The following is a 15,762-nucleotide window of genomic DNA, read 5'->3' on the forward strand; positions in this document are numbered from 1 at the left end:
CTAAGTAGTCTGGGATGTGTGCCTTAGTGAGTGAGTATAGGTGAGGTAAACCTAGATGCAAGTCTCACAAGCCATTATAATTGTCATATCATATTCATGAGACATATCATCTAGTTTATTATATGTTCATACATTAATCTTACATGTTATATGTGCATATTATGCATAATATAATTGTTAAAACATGTATAGGAGTTAAGCATAATATATGAGTAAGTTTGTCTTTTTAATCACGTTTTTAAAATGTTGGTTAATCGATTAAAGTGGTGACTTAATCGATTAACTCAACTGTTTTCTGTTATAACTGTTTTCTGTTTTAACTGCTTAACTGATTGCAATGGTTTGGAGGGTCAAATTTGTTTTGTTTAAGTTTAGGCAAATTGTAGAAATGCATAGCATTACATACTACTGTTTAGAATTGATTAGAGAGCATATTTTTTTGATTTACTTTGTAATTGGCATAGAGAAATGCATGTGTGAGGAAGAGAGATTAACATGCTTTGTTTAAGTTGTCCATGGTGTATTGCATGTTGTTTTCATATGCTTAATCTCATTCATTCTTTCTTGCATGTTCATGCATTCTTGCTAGAAATTTGAAGAGAAATATTTTGTGTTTACAGTTTTGTATTAACTCACATATGCATGATGGCTTGTGTTTCTTGAGAGTGAGTTAATTCTTGAAGTTTTGCCATAGTTATAATTTGAGCATTTTTGTGTTTGGTACAACTCTGTTTTTTGTATTTTGTTTTGTACTTTGGATTAGTCTCTTGGTGTCTTACCACCATTGAGATAGAGTGATTCTTCGTCAAGACTAGGAGGTCTTGAATTGAGAACGAGGATCTTGGCTGGGGCTGGATCGTGAGAAAGGTTTTCTCGGCCGATAGGGATAGCCAATCCAAGGATTAGATGTTCTAGGAATTCAAGAAAGAAGCATCTTGAGTCTTGTAAATTGAATTGGTGTATGTGATTATACTAATTATTCAATATAGTGAAGAAGAAAATCTCCCAAGATTAGAAGGGGGGCTTGGATGTAGCTTGCAGTGGACCGCAATCAAACCAGGATAAAAATTCATTTGTGCAAGTTGTTCTCTCTTAATCTCCTTTATAATTCTTACTGTTTTAATTCGAGTTTGAAGCTGATACTTTGCATGTTTATACCTTGCTATATCCTTGTTAATATTGCATAAAGATATCTTCTGTATCTCTGCTTATCTGTTGATAAATAATTGTGCAAATAGTTGCTCTGATAATTCTGTTTCTGTTGTGTGTTAATCAATTAAGCCCACTGGTTGATCAATTAACTGGGCTGTTTTCTAGAACTGGGTTTTGGTGCGAGAAACGGTAATTGATAACCGCTACACCTATTTAACCTCTTGTAGTTGTGTTTAAGTCATTGATACCTAACAAAATGGACTAACTGAAACTAGCTAGTTTAACCAATATATATATATATAAGGTTATGGATATGTTTTTTTCTTGTCAATTTATTAATATCAGAATTAACAACTTGCAGATGAAGGACAGTGACTATTTAATATGTACCCTACATAATACAGGACAAAATTTTGTTAGGAAGAGGCTGGCACGTATTCCATTAAAAAAAGAAGTAGCTAATATTGGTCAATAGTAGTGGTGCATATACGTGAGTTCAACATGTTCACTTTATGAGCAACGCAAAGTAGCTAGGAAGAAATTAAAACAAATGAGATTAGCATTATGTAAATATTGGAACATTATTGCCGACAGTGTATTAACTAGATAATAATTTCATTTATTTTCTTAGTGATAGATACCTAACCAGGTCAATGTTTATGAATAACATATATCGTTTATTTCCTCCCAAACCTGTACGTACCTATAGTATAAATGGATGGCATATATTTAAGTTTTTATTATTTCAAACATATATGTCATTTCATAAGAAAAGGCACAAGTGACATAAGTCTATTCTTGTTATTAATTGTTCAACAGGGAATTAATTAATTTATCAGGACAGCTGTACCATATTATATAAAGGTTGAGTAGATTTGAAGTTAGTATAAGAAATGAAGCTTCACAAATAAATATTCTAGCAAATTAATTATGTATGTTTCATAATAATATAATATAAAAAGCGTATTTTATGTTAAAGAGTTGTTAGGATATTGATTCTATGTGTTAAAGTGCATTAATATTCACAAGGATAATAACGGGATTTATTTAATTAAGAAACATACAAACTTACAATTTTTGGGGTACAAACTTACAATTTATTTCTTAGCCGGTGAGAAAATAATCTTTTGCTTAGATTTTGTAGCATGTATATCAATATATGTAGCATCTTGTGTTCCTACTTATGGGTCAAAAAGTATAGTGGACGGACTATGAGGGTTAAGATAGCCAAAGGGTCGACAAACTTACTGTGTAACCAAGATCTTCTATTCCCAAATATTCTAGTCATTATATTCTAAGTCAATTAAATATCATCAAATAACATAATTTTTTTTTTGTTTTAATGATTTTCTTTTTAAATATATAACAATTTTCAATTAGATTAAAATACAATGTGACACAAAAAGTTGGATAAATGATCTTCATTCCATAATGTGATCTACATTTATAATATGACATGAGGGGTAGTTTATGAGAGAAGACTTCCTTATAAGGTATATAAGCTACCATAAGACAAATTAAAAGGATAAGAACATGGTATCATCCATTACATTAGTATACCTTCTTTAGTGCAAGACAAGTCAATTTGATTTAGTATAAAGTAGACCACTATATATAAGGTGCTTTATATTTTAATTCATCACCTCTCTACTTTCTCTCCAGCTATATCATACTGTTAATAAGTGATAACTCGAGTGTCATAGTCATTTTTCATGTACCTATATAAGACGATCTAAGTTCAATTTATGTTATAGTTCAACTCAATTAAGATGACTCTCAACATAATTCAACCGAGTTCAAGCAACCAATGTCAATTCTTAAACCATTTCATCTTAACAGTATCACAACCACATTATTATATCAATCACGGTATTGATATCTTCAACCTTTTTCTAGATATAACATTAATAAGTTGGATAATTTGTTTGTGTAAATACCATTTATGTATGAATCTTTTTGTGAAATTGATTTTAGAATTAATTTTGTTGATAGTCTGGAAATTTTCAAAATAATTTCATCAGTACATGATTCTTCTTGGAAAGTCTGGGTTCTATATTTTAATCTTAGAGTTGATACTTAAGCTACAATCCCCTCAAGATACTGCAAGTAGGTCTTGGTCTCCCTATAGTTTAATAGAACTCTTATTTCCTTCATTCTTTGACCTTATTGAACCAATAGAAAGGATACCAACTAAATTGAGAAGCTAAAGTGAAATTTGTGCTTCAGTTAAATAAGCATATAAGAATTTCATTTTTCTTTTGGCAGAAAAGCACTAGCATTTAACATAGTTATTGTTGTTAATAGCTCTTCCCAAAGCAGGCAATTTGCATTTCCTCTTTAAAAAATATAAAAATGTAGTTGTGTGTTATCATTTTTTTATTTAAAAAACTTCAATAATTTGTAAGGATTTACCATATAAAAATATATTTTTACATATAAAATAAACAAAGTTATTAGTATCTAAAAATAAACTTTCAATTTCAATAATATATCTTAACATAAAGAAATCTCTCCTATATCTCCTTTCTCATATTCTTTCCTGTAAAAATCACCTCAATTAGGAATGACAATGAGGTTGGATGAGTCCGGATAGTGCATTACCCAGACACGTCATGTTGCTTCATTTTTGGACCCACACTCGTGTAGCACTGAGTCTGTTAGTCACGGGTCCTTGGGTACCCAATGGATCTGTGGGTACCCACAAATTAAAAAATATTAAAAATAATTGTAAATAATTTATGTAATTATGTGTTTGTTTGCTACAATCTTATATGTTATTTAAGCAATCAATAAGAGAAAAAATCATAAAATATAATTTAAATTGACTATTAAACACAACTCATTTTACTCAAACAATCATAAAAAAGCAAAGTTATTAGTTTAACTTTATGCTGTAAATTTGATTTAGTAAGAACTATTTATTAACATAACATTAGATTACCCATATGAATTAACAACATAACATTATATCACACTTTTTAACAATATAAAATCAATGTTTAACAACATTACAATTATCGATTAACAATATGACATTATAATTATGATTAATATGTTATTACAGTTATGCTACTATATATAGATAGGAATGAATAATGAGTCTGGATACCTCATTATCCGGACCCAGACCCATCCAATAGCGGGTCTCAAAACTTACAAGTCTAAAAACATAGACCCAATCCATTTTAGGTATTATCTATGGTACCCCGTGAATTCAAGTCTCATTGTCATCCCTAACCTCAACCAAACAATATGTTCTACTTTAATATTTTTCAACTTTATCATTACTTAATATTTCTCTTTTTCATATTTGTTTCTCCATTTCTTTTTGACTTAGTTTCCAATATGAATTAAATTGTTTTATTTTAGTGAAATTGAATCAAAATTCTCCATTTCATTTGAGGATGCTTTAATTTGTTCATGTTACTGCAAATTTATGATGTTTTACAAAATCAAATTTCTACTTTGACTTTTAATTAGTTTCTAATGTCTATTAAACAAATATTTTAATCAAGTCATATTCAAAAAAAAATTGATACTACTTAGAGTATCTCCTCACATTTTGAGTAAGGAATTAATCAATTTCGACTTTCGGGTTTCATGGTTATTCACTATCTGAATGTGTCAACCTTATATTAGTAAGAATAATCTTTAATCTTTTTCATTCTCATTATAAATAATTTGGCATGTTTAATTGTTTAATATTTATATTTTATCTAATTAATCATAGTAAATGTGATCATCATATTAGTCATAACCACTGAAGACAATTTCATTTCATTTATATTCTACTCTATAACTAATAAATTTGTGGAATATTAATATTTAATTCCATTTATATTTTATTTTGTTTGAATTTATGGATCAGTTACAAAAATGTAATATAAATTTGCATAATTATAATTAATAAATTTGTAGAATATTAATTGAGTAATTTTTACTCATTAATGTCTTTGAATGTATTAATTGAGTAATATTAATTGGTAGTTACACTTTAGAAACTGAAATTATTAGGCATGATTGTCTTTGAATGTATTTTGCTCTGTGATCTAAAAACTAAATAATTGTCCTCCACAATTAATTTTGTTATTTGATTTTTTATTATGTTTTTGGATTGAATTCTCTTTAATGGGATGTAATAATCAAAATATTAAAACAATTTCATTTGATTATGATAATTAATTGATTTGATTTATATTTTGATTAAATTATTTATGATTCATTAATTTTAAGCAATGTTCATTATAGATATAAATTTGCGTAATTGTAAATAATAAATTTGTGAAATATATTTATATTTAATTCCATTTATATTCTATTTTGTTTGAATTTATGGATCAATTACAAAATTTGAATTTATGGATCAATTTATATTTATATGTAATTTATCTTGATTCATTAAATTCCATACCATGCATGATTAATTGAGCATATTACATGGTTACCTTAACATTGGAAATTTAATGCATATTTATAATTATACTGATAAAGAAATAATAAAATATTAATTTTATTAAGAAACATAAAAGTTCAAAAAATTTCACCTAGTTACAAAAATAATATTATACACAATTAATCAATTGTTAGTTACACTTTAGAAGCCCAAATTATTAGGTATGATTGTCTTTGAATATCTTTTATTCTATTATCTAAAAATTAAATAATTTTTCTCAAAATTAGTTATGTGATTTGATTTTTAATTGCGTTTTTTATTTTAATTCCTCTTTAATCTTTAATAAGACGTGACAATCAAAATATTAAAGAAATTTGATTGTGATAATCAATTGACTTAATTTATATTTTGATTAAATTATTTATAATTCCCTAATTTTAAGTAATATTCATTATGAATATAAATTTTTCGTGTCGTAAATAATAAATTTTCGGATTATTAATATTTAATTCAATTTATATTCTATTTTTTGTTTGAATTTACGGATCGATTATAAAAATGAAATATAAATTTGCAGTATTATAATTAATAAATTTGTGGAATATTAATTGAGTAATATCTACTCATTAATATTTTACATCATTTCTGATAATTTATTTATATTTGGATCCATTAATTTATAATTTGTTCTGATTCATTGAATTGCATAACGTGTGTAATTAATTGAGCATATTACACAATTATTTAACATTAGAAACTTAATGCACAATTAAAATTATATTGATAAATAAATAATTATATTTTTAATGTCATAAAGAAATATAAAATCTCAAATTTTATGGATCAATTACAAAAATGACATTATACACAATTAATAAATTAAGTTAAACGAACAAATATAAAAAGATGATGATATAGCACTTTAACTCTATAATGTATGTGATTTATTGAACATATTACACAATTACTTTAACATTGCAAACTTAATATACATTTATAATTCTATTATAAAGAAATAGTTAAATAATTCTATTTTCAACATCTTAAAGAAATAGAATAGTTCAAATTTTCTAGACCAGTTATAAAATGTTATTATAGACAATTAATTAATTAAATTAAATGGTCAAATATATTAATTAATTTGATACTCATCAAATAAATAAATGTATATTATAATTCATATATTTTGGATAAATCACAATATATCATTGACCATTATAGGACAATAACAATACAAAATTATAATTTTTTTTCTTTAATCAATATCTTTATCTTTATTTCATACATTGTTGGATTTTTTAAATTTTCATCTTATTTTTTAGTTGAATTGATTTTGACAATTTTATTTTTAAAAACTTTTGAAAAATCTATTCACACGGGTTTACTTTAATGCATAAGGATGAAAATATAAAATTAAAAAAAGATGACGATAACTATTTAAAAATAAAAGGAATATGGTTACCTATGCAATATTAAAATAGTAATAATATGAATCATAACATATTTTTTATAGTTATTTTAGAGTCAAATAATAGTAATATGTATTTTTATACTAATCTTATTTTAAAATCAAATAATAATGAAATTATAAATTTATTGATACTTTTTTAAATAATAGGATATTACTAACTAGATCATGCTATGTGTGCGTAAAAAGCAATATTGGAAAAATTGAGCAGATGTTAAACCGGAAGAGGTCACGTATTAAGGTTAACCAATTTAAACAGTTAAACGTATGGTCTGACCGTATGATTTTATACGTAATTAATAATTTTTATCTAGAAAAATATAATTATGTGTAAATGTAAAGTCTTATATAATTAATAATTATGTATAATTATATTGAATTAACATATCTTCATATTTTTTAATTGAACCTTCTAGTTTACTTCTCAAGTTAATGCGGTTGAATCGAGTTTAACACAATCGGAACAGAATTTCCGTGGTTCAAAGCGGTTCAACCTTCATTTGGTTAAGACTGCAAATCTAAATCGTTTTTAAGTCCAGTCAGCGGTCAGACCGGTCGAATGGTCAAGTCCAGTCCGGTTCTCATAACATTGATAAAAAGAGAAGCGAACCGACTCTCTAGAAGTTTACTCTCAACCATCAATGTCTAAAAACTAATCAATTATTTTGATGTTGGACTATTGTAGCCACCACGAACAACTAAATTAAATCATTATCATATTAAGGAGAATAAGTCATCTTCCAAACTTCCACTAACTATGTAACAATAAAGTCATTCTATCTTAGTCTATTAAATAAATACATAAAGTCATTCAATAATATTTGCAACTAAAATGGAATTCGTGAAGAAAGAAAACAAGTAGAAGACGTAGGCTCAAGATATTGGTTTTGAAAGAACTATTGTAATAATTTTAATATCATATAAAAAATTTCAGGCATAATAACTTCCTTTTAATTATTGTCAAAAGATGTTAATGCATAGTGATAGATTACTAAATAAGTTTGTTCACACAAAATAACTTCCTTCGAGTACTTTCTCAAATTCTCAGCACTTCCACCGACAAAGTTAATTGACCCATATAAACCTACCCACCCATATGAAAAATCACATAGAAGTACATCTTGAAATTTAATGATGATGTACTTTAATAGTGGAGTCTGAAATCCAAAATACAACAACTAATTTGCGATCATGATTTACAAATCTATAGTAGATTTTGTTCTTATTTGTATCGTAAACTTTGTTTGTGTATTCATTTATGTTCCTTAAATTTATTGTTTTTCACATTGTCAGTTGTTGTTGAGAACTTTCGCACTAATATCTTTATTATTTAATGTCATCACATGTAATGAATTACAAACAATTATGTAAAATCAAAGATTTTGAACTAATGTTTAATTTATTGAGATTCAACATAAAAAATGTTAGTTATATATTTAAGATTTATTACTTTAAATTGTTCATTCACATTTATTTTTTGCTTTTATATTATAATTATTTTAACTTACATGACTTGTTATTTCAACTCATAGAAGTGCTACAACTTTAATATTTATATTATATTATTAAACTAATACATGTTTATGTTTAATTAACAACTTCAGTCTTTTACTTAATTATAATTTTAAATATATTTTTCAAAATCAACGCAAAATGGCCATGCAAATGCACAATTACTCTGTTAGTTTAATAGAAGTATATAACATTCATCTACCTATATACTTGTATATCTCTAGGAGTTAAGGGAAAGAGTGGAAATGGTGAGGCCCACACCATATCCATTATGCTATTGCAGTGAGAACTAGATCCAATACGACGCCGTTAAAGCAAAGGCGCAAAGCCAATAACCACCGACACCAGGATCAAGACCACCAACCCCCTTAACTACTCGAAAATCAAAATTAATCACACCTCTCATGTGCCTCCACGTGTCATTCCATCTCAGTTAAACGACCATGATTAGAATATCAACCACAAACCGTGTTGTCGGACACCTCTTGATCCACTGCAACGCCACCCCATTCGTGAACAGTGGTCACGCGTCTTGTACGTTCGTGAATACTGCTGTTTTTGCTGATTTTTTATTTTATTTTATTTATGCTGTCGGTGTTATGAAATTTCTTGATATGACAAAATATATATTTAGTTCAAATGGATCATTAAAACTATTCTATAACCATGATCTCGTTACTGTTCCTTTCTAAAATTTACAAACGTTTTGGGATGAACTTGTTAAGGATAAGGACTGTAACTTATAACGGATAGTAATTTTTAAAGTGATATTTAATAGTACAATTTATTGACAATTGTACAGTTTTATTTGGATTCAAGAATTCTTATTTATTTTGTAAAAAAGACTCCTTCATTGTGTGATATACTAATTTTATAAAATAAAAACATAAAACTTGATTAATAAGAAGCGTAGATAAGTAACGTAAAGTATACTTATTAAGAATTGGACCCAAAACATTGTGATTCTTTGTATAAAAAAGATAAAATTAAAAAATAGTATAAGAGTGTAAAATCTATCCACTAACACTGTAAAGATTTATATATATATCATCTTTCATTCATTTGCATTATTTTATTTAAGAATCAATAATAATTAAAAATGAACGATAAATAATATCTATACTATTAATAAAGGGAAAACACAAAATAACCACCCATCATGGTGTAATTTGTGTTTTCCTATTTTGCCCTTAATATCATTTTATTTTTACCAAAAAACCATATAATATTATTTTCTTATTTTATCCTTATTATCTTCTTATTTTGAAAGTGTATTTAAAAAATTGAATATTAGACCAATTGAATAAATTGAACCGAAAATTTAGCGCAAAAAATTATATTTGAATTTATAAAATACAAACTATACATTACAAACGACGATAGGAAAGCGAGTTGACAGGCACGGCAGTGCATGTCAAGACGCTAGTAATAATAATGTAAAAACTCCTATAATGTCACTTTATATATATATTTTTTCTCAAAGTATATTACATATACATTATAGCTGTAAATATATACAACCAAAATTAAATAAATATTTATTACTAATCTTTTAAGTAACGAAGTAATTAAGTATGGTAAGATAATAATGAATTGAAGTATAAATAAACAATAGAAGAAGCATAATAAGAAGGAGATACATGATAGTATAGTCTCAGCGTAGCACCTGATCACAGCACTGTCCTTCACCACACTATAAAAACTCTTCCCTCACCCTCTCTGTGTTGCTCAGAATTTGTGAGCATTTTCGTTTTTCTTCTTCATTCTCGAAAATGGAGTTATTCTATTACACGGTGTTCGGTGGTTTGGCAGCGGTGGTGGCAGTTCTGGAGCTGAGTAAGAACAATAAGGATCGAATCAACACTTCTTCAGCTTTCAATTCATTCAAAAACAGTTACCTTCTCGTTTATTCTCTTATGATGGGTAATAACTTAGATCTCTCTCTTTCTCTTCTTAGATCTTCGCTCCATTGTGTTTAAATCTTATCCTTTTCACATTTCAATTCCGTTTTTCTCTCTCTCTATTGATCTGCACTACATTTCTATTTTAATTGCTTTGTTTTTTTTATTTCTAAATGTGAAGTTCTTCGCTCTTTTCTTCTGTGTTTAATAACGATGATTTGAAAAGGTAAGTGTTTAAATGAAGCTAGTGTTTGACGTGGATCTTGATTAAATTAAGTATCGGCATCTGAATGATAGCTGTGATTTGCTATATCACTAAGCTTGTTGAGTTTCATGTTTTATTTAAATGTTTGTTATGGATCCATCAAATTATGTTCGATGAGGTCATATTTAAAATTATGATATTCTCCTTTGGCTAAGGTTAGTTGATGTGTTTGTCTGATTTTTAGTTACATTTTTCATCATGATTTGGATGGGATTATTGTTAGTGAATGTAATTGCTGATTGTGATCTAGAAATTGTTAGCAGATGTAGACAGAGCTCAACTTTCTAATTTGGTCCATCAAATTATGTTCACTGGGATCATATTTAAATTGAAAATTGTCGACTATATTCATGTTATCTGATGTGCTTATTTGATCTCAGTTACAATTTTTCATCATTCAGATATGGTTCTTATCGAAGATATTTTCTTGCTGTTGTAAATATTTTTGATAAATAATTTTTCAAAAGAATCTTATATGTTTCTAAATCTTGCCTCTCCCTGGATATGTCGACAATTGCTGCATATGTGCTTATGCAATTCTTGAGAAAGACAAGTTTGGATTGAAGTTACTATTTTGTTAGTTTTTTTTCAGTAATCTAATATGGTGATGTTTCTATGGCTTTAGCTGGAGATTGGTTGCAAGGTCCATATGTATACTACCTTTACAGTACATATGGATATGGGAAAGGAGAGATAGGACAACTGTTCATTGCTGGTTTTGGATCTTCCATGCTGTTTGGAACAATTGTGGGATCTCTAGCTGACAAACAGTGAGATCTCGCCTTTCTGTTTTATTGCAACATTATTGTCATAGTATTGCTCAGTATCTCATGCTTCTTACCCTCAAATCAGGGGTCGAAAGAGGGCTTGTGTGACTTATTGCATAACCTACATTTTGAGTTGTATCACCAAGCATTCTTCTCAATACAAAGTATTGATGTTGGGGCGTATTTTGGGAGGTATTGCCACATCACTTCTTTTTTCAGCATTTGAGTCGTGGCTGGTTGCTGAACACAACAAGGTGAGGAAACTTGTTTGTCTTTTTAAAAGGTTTTTGGCTGGTTTAATGTGAAATTTTCTCCGAATATATTGATTTTAGGCACACATGAAGTACCCTATAATTTGAACGCAGTGACTCATTAATACGACACAAGTTCTTCATTTTATTTGGAAGCTGTGATCTATGTATGACGGATAATAGTGTTTTTATTACAGCTATGAACACAGTAATGGGTTTTGTATTCTCAAAATGGTAATGTTGTTTTTTGGTCATTATCCAAGATTAAATTTTACTCTCAAAATCCGTCACACATGGTTTTTATAGTGTCTTGATACCCTTAATGTTGCATTTTGCATTTCTAAATCTCAATTGACTTTTTTTCTTCATCTATCAGAGAGGCTTTGAACAACAATGGCTATCATTAACATTCTCAAAGGCTATATTTCTCGGAAATGGTCTTGCTGCTATTCTGTCTGGGCTGCTTGGAAATATCCTTGTTGATACATTGGCTCTTGGACCCGTGGCCCCCTTTGATGCTGCTTCATGTTTTCTTGCTATTGGTATGGCTGTCATACTATCTTCATGGACAGAAAATTATGGAGATCCTTCCGAGAATAAGGACTTGCTTACCCAATTCAGGGGTGCTGCTGTGGCCATTGCCTCTGGTAGGTTTTTTCTTTCCATTGATTATATTTTGTATTGTCTTCATACAACAGTTCATGTAAGTACTGCAAGTTTAAACTTCCAAACTCTTTATGCATTATATTGGTCTGCATATGGACTGAAGTGGTCACTTTTTGATCCCTTTCAAACTCTTGGCTAAGTTTCCGAAACGAACCTATTTTCAGTCCCATGTGCCAAATTTGCTGACAATTAAAATGTAGTTAGAATCCATTGCTAAATACATGGGAGCAACCAACAGCAATTGTTAATAAAGCTACCTTAAACAACAAATTGTTCTCTGGTTATCCTTATTCTGTTTGATATCATTGTATCTTATTCATCTCACCTCTTGTATTTGTGTTCAGTTCTTATTGCATGTTCATTTATTATTATGTTTTTTGCATTTCAGATGAAAAAATTGCCTTGCTTGGAGCAATCCAGTCTCTCTTTGAAGGCTCAATGTATACCTTTGTGTTCCTATGGACCCCTGCATTGAGCCCAAATGAAGAAGATATTCCCCATGGCTTTATTTTTGCAACATTCATGTTATCTTCAATGTTGGGAAGCTCAATTGCATCAAAGTTGATGGCCCGTTCAGCACTTCGGGCAGAGAGCTACATGCAGCTTGTTTTTGCAGTTTCTTCTGCTGCCTTGCTGCTTCCCATTCTGACCACTGTATGCTATTCTTCCAATATACCCGTGCCCCTATAGTATTGTTTTTGTTCTGTCTCATATTATTTGCTATGTTTTGACTTGATTATTGTGGAACAGTTCTTAGTGGTCCCTACCAAAGTGAAAGGTGGAAGCATCTCATTTGCTGGTTCTGTTCAACTTCTTGGCTTCTGTGTTTTTGAGAGTTGTGTTGGCATATTCTGGCCATCCATTATGAAGATGAGATCTCAATACATTCCCGAGGAGGCCAGGAGCACCATCATGAACTTTTTCCGCATTCCTCTGAACATTTTTGTGTGTGTTGTGCTGTATAATGTAAGTTGCACAAAACTACTACTTATATACAATATATGATCTCAATAATCTAATTTTTCTGTGAATTATGTTGCAAAAATTACTGGAGATGAACTATCTTACCTACTTTGTGTTATCCTCATTTAAACCTGGAACTATCAACCTTTTTTAAATATCTGATTGGACCAGTTCATCCCATTGACTTCTACACACTCCACACCCCTTGGAAATATGTTCCCTTCCTCTTTCCCAAAAAGCTAAAGAGAATAGAAAGTCTCTTGCAATTCTTTCTCTTTGTGCCTGTATATGTGTTTTGATTTGTTATGTTTTTCTCTGTGCAGGTTAATGCATTCCCTATCACTGTTATGTTTGGCATGTGCTCAATTTTCCTTGTGGTGGCATGTATCTTACAAAGGCGACTAATGGTGATTGCAGAAAAGCCAAGTAAGACTCTCACACTATGATTTGTAGCCTGTGTTGTAGATTTAGAAAGTGGGCAAAAACTAGTTATAATACAGCATGTAATGACTTTATCTTGGAAATCACTGAGTGGTAAGCCTTTGGCTTTTTTACTACACATCATCCGTATGTTATATATTATGCCAAAGATGATAACCTACATCATCCTTTTTTGCAAAATTTGAATCAATGAAATTTTATTTTCAAATGTTATTTCCCCCATCTTTATAGAACAAAAAAGTATTCTTACTTGGCACGGGGTTACTTGTAACAGAAACAGAAGATTGGCAACCGAAGGAAAGGGACAGTGAGACAGAGCCATTGAACATCTAAAGGCCCTGAACACAGTTGCTTCGGTCTAAACTTTGTTCTTAGCGACTTGAATGTGAAGGTAAAACCGTTGACACCAACCAAAAGGAAGGGATTCAAGTAGAAAGGATAAGTGGAGCAATTTCTCTTTAAGTGTTTTTTTATATCAGTACTGTAGTGCATTAGGTTTTTATTGGTTATAAGCCTAAAATATTACATGTGGAGAAATATCCTTTTTGGTAGTTCTTATGTTATTCTTTTTGGGGACTAAATCTATAGTTTGCCCTGTTTGGAATATTATATGTGCCATACTATTTATTTCATGATCTTTAACTTTTGTAATGAAATTGCACTCCATTCAATCTTCATTTGTTTTCTACAAAGAGGAGGGTATAGTGCATTTGTTGACGCATTCAATCTTCATATGTAGACGATTCATGTGTTGTTATGAAGATTTGGTTGTTGTATAACTTTTAGCATTATGCTAATGAATGAAAATAAGGTAGTTGTTTACTGTCGCCGACTTCCATGCACCTTCATGTCTTTGGTCCAAATCCTACTTGTGTGTTTTAACTTGATATAACAGGTTGCCTATTCCAAAATCTCAATCTTACCTGGCCAGCCACCATCTGCAAGTGTAGATCCATGGTGTGGTGGAGGCTACCGTCCGCGAGGTTGTTGTCAACCACTCTTCGCCTTTTCATATTATCCATATTCTTCACCAAACATGAACCGATTGGATGAACTAGGTACAAGATTTTAGTTGAGCTCCAATAAGTTTTGCTCAATCAATCAGGCAGGCTTGGATAACTAATATTGCACGATTAATGTTGAGCACTCAACCATGGCTCCTTGTGGATGTAAAAATTTACCCAAAAGTTGAATCTCTACCAGATGATGTGCTTTATTCATCGTTTTACTACACAGACGGAACACAGTTCTGAAGTAGGACCATCAACCATAGTGATTCCTTCTAAATTTTATTTTATTTGTTTAGAGTAAATAGTTAATATATGGTATTAGTACTTCACTAACTTCAATAATTTATTTTATTTCAATAAGTACTTCAAAGAAATTTGTGATGGTATTAGTTCTTAAATATTACATTTGTCATCAACTTAATTTTTCAAAAAGAAATTGTTAAAAATTCAGTCCTCTTAAAATTATATTTGCCACCAAATTAGTCTTTCAAAAAAATTTATGATCAAACTATTTTTTCAAAGATTAAATTTGTCACCAACTTTGTCGTTCAATAAAATTTTCATTATATTGGTTTGTAAAATATTACATTTGTCATCATATTAATCATTTAAATATTAAAATTGTCACTAAGTTGGACTCTTTCTTAAGATATTAGATATTGTTAATAAGTGACAGATTTAATGACAGTTGGTGGGTATCAAAACACAATCAGATTCACAATTTATTGTATCCATTATTTCTCATTTCATCTAAAAGGGTAAAAAATATTGATAGTATGAAATTCGTCATATATCTAAGAAAGGATGATTTATATAATCCCACAAGTGAATAATTTACTCTAAATTTAACTTTCTTATGTGATTTCAAAGAAAGCTTCTACTCTATCTTCAGATTATTAAGGAAAGCTGGGATTCAGAAACAAAAGTGGAATCATAATATTTTAATAATAAATCATGTTCATTGACAAAATAT

The 15,762-nt window shown here is 29.2% G+C and overlaps 1 protein-coding gene and 1 long non-coding RNA gene across 2 annotated transcripts in view; both read left to right on the plus strand.

Annotated features, from left to right (window-relative positions):
* Positions 1-3,908, plus strand: part of LOC109328751 — a 24,547-nt gene extending 20,639 nt beyond the window's left edge. Inside the window, exon 3 of the long non-coding RNA XR_002105472.1 lies at positions 3,799-3,908. This is a non-coding gene — a long non-coding RNA (uncharacterized LOC109328751). The remainder of the gene's footprint in view (positions 1-3,798) is intronic.
* LOC109328354 (molybdate-anion transporter-like) lies at positions 10,240-14,537 on the plus strand. Its single transcript, XM_019561782.1, has 8 exons — positions 10,240-10,448; positions 11,317-11,461; positions 11,544-11,712; positions 12,086-12,356; positions 12,764-13,029; positions 13,126-13,341; positions 13,662-13,764; positions 14,054-14,537. The coding sequence occupies exons 1-8, from the start codon at positions 10,298-10,300 to the stop codon at positions 14,110-14,112; spliced, it is 1,380 nt and encodes a 459-aa protein (XP_019417327.1). The 5' UTR covers positions 10,240-10,297; the 3' UTR covers positions 14,113-14,537.

Source organism: Lupinus angustifolius, chromosome LG15, assembly GCF_001865875.1.
Source record: "Lupinus angustifolius cultivar Tanjil chromosome LG15, LupAngTanjil_v1.0, whole genome shotgun sequence".
In the NCBI taxonomy this organism is placed as follows: Eukaryota; Viridiplantae; Streptophyta; class Magnoliopsida; order Fabales; family Fabaceae; genus Lupinus; species Lupinus angustifolius.

Excerpts from the sequence above, each read along its gene's own strand:
- LOC109328354 (XM_019561782.1), top strand. The coding sequence starts at position 10,298 with ATGGAGTTATTCTATTACACGGTGTTCGGTGGTTTGGCAGCGGTGGTG. Across the intron at positions 11,462-11,543 it reads GGATCTCTAGCTGACAAACA|GGGTCGAAAGAGGGCTTGTG; the intron begins GTGAGATCTCGC and ends CCCTCAAATCAG. Across the intron at positions 12,357-12,763 it reads TGCTGTGGCCATTGCCTCTG|ATGAAAAAATTGCCTTGCTT; the intron begins GTAGGTTTTTTC and ends TTTGCATTTCAG.